Here is a 9,051-nt window from a genome sequence, read left to right on the forward strand (position 1 = left end):
AGTCTGAAGTTTAGTTTCTGATAATGGCACGTGCCAATGTTGGCTTCTTAGTCTTGATAAATGTATCACAGAAATATGAGTCATTAGCAATGGGGGAAACTGAGTGAGGGGCTGATGGGAATGCCCTGTACATCTGAAATTACAGTGAGGGTCATGTTGTGGGGTCTGCCGTCCACTTCCAGAAATGTTTGCGGGGGAGGGTTTCATGTCAACTTAAGGCCATCATGACCTCTTCCGTTACCGCTCTGAGAAATGGTGGAGATAGACCCATCCAAAAGTAAGGAGAAGTTTTCCAGAGGAGTAAAGTACTTGAGAGTGTGTTCGATTGGAAGAAGATGTCTCTGGGTTCAGAGAGGTTGGCAACATAGTCTGATTCTCACTTACCAGCTTTGTGATCTGGGGCCAGAAACTGCTCCTGGCTTTCTCTTCCCATTTGCAGAATGGAGCCATATATAGAGTCCCTGTCAGGGTTGCTGTGAAGATTGAGTGTAACATGTCCACCTAGCTAACCTTTTTGTGGTTACCTGGAGTGTTTGAGTGCCTATTCCATGCCAGGCCCTTTGCTAAGCATTTTCCATCAATTATCTCCTTTAATCTTCATGACACCTCTATTCCATGACCTTTTCATAGATAAGGAAACTGAGGGTCAGAGACTCGGTAACCTCACTCCCCAAGGCCACAGTGCTGAGCTTCAGTTCAGATCTGTGCTGACTGCCATTTACAGTCTTCCTAAGTCTTCTGCTGAGGCTAAGCCATCTCTGACCAACTGGTGGTCTTGGTTACTGGGGTGCTCCTCACCCTGTCTGACGTGCGAATCCCATCTTGTTTGGTGTGTGTCTGCACCCTGATCTGGACGCTCTCCTCTTGATTCCCTTGCCCGTTGTGGCTGGCCTTTCTGAGCCTCAGTTTATCCAACTATACAATGAGGGTGTTGGACTGCCTTCAAAGTCTGTTCCACGTTCATTCTGCATTCTGTTAATTCAACTGCTTATTTCAGCTGTCTTATTGGGATGATTACTGAATCACTGAAGTCAAAGCTTTTCTAATTTGTTTTGGGGGAAGTTATATGTTTCTTTGGCATTTTCCCAGATTCCAGAGGAGGGCAAAAATGGAGCCGTATGCCTTAGTTGCTTCTTAAAACCACAAAAATTAAACAACAAAAACCCAGCAGAAGCCTTTGTGATAGTTATAGGTTTTTTAACTGGGATTTTGTTCAGGGAATGGGAGTAATTTTATTTTTTTGTTTTCCTTCTGTGATTAGAACGTGCACACCATGTGTCACCATGCAGTTGCTGATTACTTCAAATTAATACCAATAGAAGAAAAAAAAATAGGTAGTTACCAGTGTCAGGTATTACCTGGACAGGGGAATTTAGCCATAAGAAGTAGTTATTAGGTAATGAGCCCAATTTCCACAATGCACATTGGTCTCAAGATGTGAGAAAATGAGAGCATCACTTGGTGCCATTAGGTTACTGCATGGGGGTCTGTCAAGCCCATGATTTGTTCTCTTGTTTTTCAGTTTTTCCCCTACATCCTGTTGCTCTTCGCGATCCTCCTGTACCTGCCCCCACTGTTCTGGCGTTTCGCAGCTGCTCCTCATATTTGCTCAGACTTGAAGTTTATCATGGAAGAACTTGACAAAGTTTACAATCGTGCAATTAAGGCTGCAAAGAGTGCGTGTGACCTTGACATGAGAGATGGAGCCTGCTCAGTTCCAGGTGCTGCCGAGAACTTGGGGCAAAGGTAACTTAGCCCCAGCAGGCAGCTCATCGGGTTTTGTAGGACAAATTCTCTGCCCTTCTACTGCCAGTCTGGGCCCAGAGTTCTCACTGCTAGGAGGTGGGGCAGGAGCAGAGGCAGGGGGATGTCATGCACCTAGTGACAGCCTGTAGGATCCAGGGATGTCCACTCTCCCCAAATCTCGCCCCGACCCATCCCACCCATTTGTTTGTCCTTCTGTCAAGACTCCTTCCCTTGATGAGTGAAACGTTACCATCTCATTTTAAAAATGCAGTTCTTGTAGGGGTAACAGATTTAGGTACTATATGAGGCTTGCTTGCTTTGATCTATTTAACTCCTTAATGGAGATGCACAGAGGATTTCAAGGCAGCTGAGCAAGCGATGAGAGAGAAATGGGGAAGGAGTAGGTTGTGCCCTGCCTTTTCACATTCTTCCTTTGGTTCTTGTTATTGAATAATTGGAATAATAATATTAAGAACCATCATTTTTTGAATATTTAATATGTCCCACACACCGTATTGAGTTATTTAAGTACATTATCTCCTTTAACCCTCAGAGCACCATTACTAAGTGCATTTGTTAACCTCCCCCTCCACTTTTATTCTGGATAAAAATACTCTTCTGTAGCTATAAGTAAGAGTGCTGGTAACTGAACCATGCCCTTTAGACCCCATAGTTTGTACCCACACCCCCTGAGCTGTCCCACCCCTCGCCTGTAAGAGGCGTATGTTTACACGTATTTAGGATTTACCAGATGCCAGGCATCATTCTAAAAATTTCCAAATATTAACTCATTTAATTAACTAGGCCTTCTATTAAATATTAAGGGGAAAAGTATTTTATTATTCCTTTTCTTCCTCCTCTTTTAAACGGATTTTATTTTTGACCACTCTACTGAAGTTGTAGGTAAAGAAGTATGGGTGTTTGAAATTTTTAGTGTGACATTGTTGAATGTGTATCCGCCTTTAATATTTGATGGTCTTGATGAGTGCCTACGATATTTTTGTTTCCTTTATGTTTTAGTTTGTGGGAGATATCTGAAAGCCACTTCAAGTACCCAATTGTGGAGCAGTACTTGAAGACAAAGAAAAATTCTAATAATTTAATCATTAAGTACATTAGCTGCCGCCTGCTGACACTCATCATTATACTTTTAGCGTGCATCTACCTGGGCTATTACTTCAGTCTCTCCTCACTCTCAGACGAGTTTGTGTGCAGCATCAAATCAGGGATCCTGAGAAACGACAGCACCGTGCCCGATCAGTTTCAGTGCAAACTCATCGCCGTGGGCGTCTTCCAGTTGCTCAGTGTCATCAACCTTGTGGTTTATGTCCTGCTGGCTCCCGTGGTTGTCTACACGCTGTTTGTTCCATTCCGACAGAAGACAGATGTTCTCAAGGTGTACGAAATCCTCCCTACTTTTGATGTTTTGCATTTCAAATCTGAAGGGTACAACGATTTGAGCCTCTACAATCTCTTCTTGGAGGAAAATATAAGTGAGGTCAAGTCATACAAGTGTCTTAAGGTACTGGAGAATATTAAGAGCAGTGGTCAGGGGATCGACCCAATGCTACTCCTGACAAACCTTGGCATGATCAAGATGGATATTGTTGATGGCAAAACTCCCGTGTCTGCAGAGACGAGAGAGGATCAGGGGAACCAGACGGCAGAGCTCAAAGGTAGGGTTTGCTTTTGGCAGAGGCTACAGGAGCCCACCGAGAGCTTTTGCAGCAGCCTTGTGGGAATATTGACAGTCTTTACCCTGCCAATCATTTAAACCATTTCCAAGCATTAAAAACCTTAATACCAAGGTTGGGGGGAGGCGGTGGGAACCCCTCAGTATTGAGAGAGAGAGGAAAATAATTGGTGCTCCTCTGCATTTCCAAAGAAGGATAACTTCTGTGCTTTTTCTGGTGTTTCCCTCTTCTCTCTCTGTCTCACACTCTGTCTTGCTCAGCACCCTTCCTTATCTTTCTTGCTTCTTTTTGTCTTATCTTACTGGTTTTCCTCTCTGTACCTCTGATCTCCTCTGTTACTCTCTGACTTTCTCTTTCAAAGGAGACTGAAAGTTTATTGATTCATTTTCTTGTCCTAACTTCACTGTGCTCTGAAGTTAGGCTAAGAAGCAAAACATGGTATAGACTGTGAGAGGAATTTTTGGCAGAAGAGAAATTGATTAGTATTGATAATTCCTGCTATATTTCCGTCATAAATATTTGTTTTCAATTTTGACAGATATGAACATAGACAGTGAAATTAAAGCAAATAATGGAAAGAAGAATGCCCGACAGAGACTTCTGGATTCTTCTTGCTGATGATTTTTTTCCTTGAGCTGAAAATCTGTGACATCTGTGACATAGGATTTAATTTGGCTAAAGCACCCCTGTTGTTTCACAGCTGATTTGCAATAAATGGTTCTTGGTGAAGATATTGAGCATGTCTTACTGAGTCCCTAATGGAAATGATGATCAACAAAAGGTTATGGAAGAATGGTTTATGATCTTCCCATAGGAAGCACCTGAGAGATAAGTAAACTGCAGCAAGTAACTATATGTAAGTCCTCATCAAATGAAAAGCAGAAAGACAAGAACGATTAGTCAAGAGCAGTAGCCCTGTCAGAGCCTCGGAGCAATACGTTTCTGTACCCATGGTGAGACAAGACCCAGAGCTACTGGAAAACAAGCACGTTGGGAGATTTGTTTTGCTTTCATGGAATAATAACATGTCGGGATATAATTTAACATGAGTTTCTTATGTGCCCTTAAAGACCATTAGATAAGAAAAGCATTCACTGGCTAATGATCCATAGATCGACCTGTGTCCTAAGTTAGGTGTAAGGTCCGATGCCTTGGCCCACATTCGAACTCTCTTTACACTGTTAGTTGTCAACCTTGTAAGGTTGATGGAAGTCCCGTCACCACTACTTGTTGCACTATGCCTTGAAGTGCAGCAGGCCCAAGCGCTGCTCTGACCGAAAACTGAGTTAACAAGATGAAATCTAAAGGATATTCACAGTGACTTCAATTCAGGAAGAATGCTTCCAAAAGAGCCCAGGGGGGAAATCTGACATCACAGAAGACATTAATTCAGTCACTTTCGGAGAGTTTGTCTACAGGATGTTTCTCTGTTATCAAAGGCATTTGAAACAGGATTTTACTTAAACAATAATGGAACACAGGAGTATTTAAAGTGAGGAACACTTGGCCTGAATGTGATCAGGGCATGTTAGTGACATTGGCGTGCTTCATATGGCGTGCTTGAAGCCAGAAAAACTTAGCAGTTTATTTTGTTTGTATTTAAGCACAGCTTTAAAAAATTCATTTTCGTTTATTCAGTGTCCGAATTGAGGCCATTTGGGAAGAAAATTCTAGCACTGGTGGAGAATTATAGAATAAAGATTACAAATGGTTGGATAAGACAAATGTAAGCTTATTTCATAAACATTTAAAGCTGATTCAGAAAATGTTCAAAACTGTTCCCAATTCCAACTATGTAAATCCTATGTTCACATTTTACACATACACACAAAAAAATCTTTAACATCTGTGGAACTTCCCAGTTTTAGTCTTAGAAAGTTAGCACGTTGCATAAGTTGAGTAATCCTCAGGAACCTCCAAGTTTACTTTTGGCTCTTACAGACAGTTGTTTACATAATCTAATTACTGTTTTCTGAAGAACGGAAGTTATATAAGCTGCTGTCTGCCTTTCAGAATATTCAGAAAAGCAGATTTTATTTGTAGTTCTATGATGTTTTCTGAAATGGAAAGCTGATGATAAATATCAAAGCAGCAATCAGTGCTTTAAGTTATTCTGTTACATGATATTTATTACTGTTGAATTATGCTGTGACTTAGAAATGGCAGTAACCTAAATAATTGAATTTGCAAAATTATTATATTGCCATATCTGAGATGTTCCATCACAAATTTCTACACTGGTTTCTTTTGAAAATTTAAAAAGATTTATGAGATATTTTCTAGGATATGATTTTTTTTTTTTACAAAAAGCTTCATCTTCTGTAGGCTATCCGTAATTTGTATTTTGAAATGGTAAAAATTGATATTTTAGGAGACCAGGAAGTCTCCAAGCCATTCCCACTCTCTGAGCTCTAGTAGGGTCTGTGATGTCCCAGTCACCAGTACCAGGTTGGATGTGCAGATACGCATAGGCAGGTCCCATCCTTGAGGACTTCAGAGTCCAGTAAAAGGCAGCAGAGACATGGGCTGGTGCCTAAGAGGAGAAAGTGTAGCCACAGTAAAGGCTATGCCAGAAAACTCCTAGCAAATGTTCTGTGTTCTTGGGAGAGGCCACATTATTTTTGTTTTCTCTCCTGTAGTTTCTGTACCTGCTGGTTTTGAGAATATAGTTATCATTTTTCCCAGAGGCAGATGACCACCTTAAGGTTCTTTAGCTGCAAATCCTCTAGGTTGAAATTTGTGCAAAATAGTCGCAGTGATTTTGAATAGTAAGGGATCCAGTTGCCTTTTGAACCTTCCCTCGCAGGGATGAGAGAACAAGCCTGTGGAGGATGTGGAGCCACTGTTGAACAACTGTCAGGGCCCCAGAAGGCTGGTGTGGAGGCCTGGGGATACCTTTCAGCTTGGAAAAAAAAAGTATTATTAGGACAGGTAATCTCATCCATCTACTGTGAGCTACTGGCTTGGAGAATGACTTTTGAGGAGTCAGTTTCCTGAGGAGAAATGCTTTTATAAAAGCACTCATTGCTTTGTAAAAGGAGACAAACAGATCCTAAATGACCACTCCAGGGTTGCTGATTTTGTTTCTGGCTCACGTCTGCCTAGTAAACCACCAGCAAGCTGCTGAACCAGGCTGGAAACAAGTGTTGCAGCTGGGAGGGACACAGAGTAATCTGAAAGCAGCGTTCCAACACATCTTCACTTTTACGAAGGGATAGGCAGATACTTCCATCATAGTGATTCTTAAACTTCGAGGGGTTACAACACCCTTGCAAATATTTTTATAGCTATGGACCCTCTCCTCAGATCTACAGCCAACATTTTCAGTGCACTTTAGGAGGTCATTGTAGTCCATGCCTCTGAAAAAGCTGTGCTCCAACGGCTGAGGAGCAAGCCACACAGCAGACAATGGGGCTCCCTTTGCCTTCATGAAAGCTACTTCCCCCAACACTAAGACTCAGCTGTACGTTTGCTTAGCTCAGTCACATTTACATTCTTCTGGGTGAACTGTACCTTTTGAGTACCTGCCTTCATTTTCTAGAGTCAGACCTAACAAGGTCAGTGGAAGCCTGGGCAGCAGCGGGCCTAGAAAGACCAGGCAGCCGGCATGAACTGCTGTTCTCTCCCTGACCACAAGGCGTTGTCTTCCTCCAGGGTCAAGTAATTGTTCCTGTTCTGCCTCACAGGAATGTGGGGAGGAAGGACATAACACTATAACATGCTATGTCCTACCTTACAGTTGTACTGTGAGAAAGCTGGAAACTTCCACCTGTTCAGTGGGTCTGGTTTGCATGTTTATGTTTCGTTTGTGGGAACTGCTTGTCCAAGAGAGAGCTCAGGTCAGGGCAGTTTGTGCCTGTGAGAATTAGCTCAGCTATCAGAGGCAGATTTTTAGACACCTTTTTAAAATGTGCTCGTGTTTGGTTTGTTTTCCTTATTGTCACTCCTGGGTCAATCAAAGGTTTGTAAGGGTGAGAATTTTTATGCACTGCTGTATCACAAGTGCTTAAAACAGAGACTGGCCCAGATGAGGCATTCTGTAAATGTTTGTTGAAATGAATGGACAAACTCTTAGGATAAATCCTAATTTGTTGGCAACTGTGATTTGATTTTAGAAGGCAAACGTGATTTTATTTTTAGAAAGGAGAAGGGAAGGGGAGGCTCATTAGCCTCTTGGTAGAGAGAGGAATATTTCTGCAAATGAATAGGTTTCCACCTTAAGTAGTGATGGTCCTTAACTTCTTATTATGGAGTGAGTCTTGACCACTTTCCAAATTCAATACAAGTTCAAGATTGCCTTTCAGTGATTAGGGAAATTGAAGCTTTAAAAGAATAAACCTCTTAAAAGGGGATGTTGATGGAAATGTACAATTACCAGTAATTGAGGTTTTATCTGAGGGGATGGAGATGATGAAATGGTTCCTTCTGAGAAGTTGTTGGCATTTTGGCTTTATTTTTCACAAATAAAGTGAAACCATTTAAAACGATTGACAACAATGATATTGTGTCATGTGGAATACAATAGATATTAATTTGTGGTTGGTTTTTCTGCCTGCTTTAAATGAAATGTATTATGTTTCGGGTTTCCTCTTTTAGCTGTAAAAATACTTCGTCACTAAAGCATGAAATTTAATCAGCAATTGTTCTTCAAGTTCCTGAAAGCTATAAAAGTTTCTTATGACTTGAGTGGTTTTTTTTCCCTGCCCACCAGAGGAGAAAGCCCTTGTAGAATTCTGCAGTGTTACAAGTGTTCCCTATAAAAACTGAAACCATCAGCTACTCTTTAACAAGCTGGCTTTTTAAAAGCACGTAATTACAATTTAATGGTATTCTGTAAAATGGTGCTCTAGGCATAATTTAAATTCTTTTTAATGACTATATTTCTTCAAAACTTTGAAAGAAAAGTGTGTGTTCTTTTTGCTGCATCCTTTGTAAGAAGACTGCCAACAGATGAAGAAGGACTTTACAAATTAAGGCCATCTTGGTTTCATTTCCACAAAGATGAGAACAAATCATGGTGTTAAGAAAGGATCCTTAGAAGAACACAAGAATCTTGAAAGCCCTTGGTGGTTATCACTATTATATTTCATATTTCCACAGAAGTCACTTAGCCAAGCTCTGCATTTTGAGCCTGCTGACTTTCATTTAAAGAAGAATGAAAGGCTGAAAATCCAGGCTGCTGTGTCTGTACATAAAGGTCAAACCATGTTTGAGTTCTTCACTGTTGTGTCCACCTAAATAAAACTGAGTAAGTAATGAAAAATGTCTTAATATTTCTTGCCTTCCCTTTCGGGCGAGTCATTTCATGGAAGATGTAATGGGAGATGCATTCCAAAATGTCTTGAGGCTCATTCCTCTCTGCTGGAAACATAAAATTCAGTAGGCTTCATGCTACTTGCTAAAATCCAGCTGGTGGTAACTAAAGGAAGAAAATCCTTGATTATGGGCCCACAGATTCTGGAATTTCTAAAGCACAAATCACTTGCTTTCTGATTGAGGATTGTTTGCCTGGGCTTGGGAAAAAAAGATCAGCAACCATGTGCTGCTAAACATGGGTTCTCCTGCTCACCTCTCTCAAGAGGAGGACTCCTTTGTACAATGGTCAATTAGT

General features: G+C 41.2%; 1 protein-coding gene across 2 annotated transcripts in view; it reads left to right on the plus strand.

Annotated features, from left to right (window-relative positions):
- Positions 1-8,703, plus strand: part of PANX1 (pannexin 1) — a 59,786-nt gene extending 51,083 nt beyond the window's left edge. For both annotated transcript variants that reach the window (XM_005579370.4, XM_074015083.1), the window contains exons 3-5: positions 1,523-1,746; positions 2,767-3,422; positions 3,979-8,703. In XM_005579370.4, the coding sequence (XP_005579427.2) occupies positions 1,523-1,746; positions 2,767-3,422; positions 3,979-4,058 (960 nt within the window). In that variant the 3' untranslated portion in view covers positions 4,059-8,703. The remainder of the gene's footprint in view (positions 1-1,522; positions 1,747-2,766; positions 3,423-3,978) is intronic.
- Positions 8,704-9,051: the final 348 nt, after the last annotated feature.

Source organism: Macaca fascicularis, chromosome 14, assembly GCF_037993035.2.
Source record: "Macaca fascicularis isolate 582-1 chromosome 14, T2T-MFA8v1.1".
In the NCBI taxonomy this organism is placed as follows: Eukaryota; Metazoa; Chordata; class Mammalia; order Primates; family Cercopithecidae; genus Macaca; species Macaca fascicularis.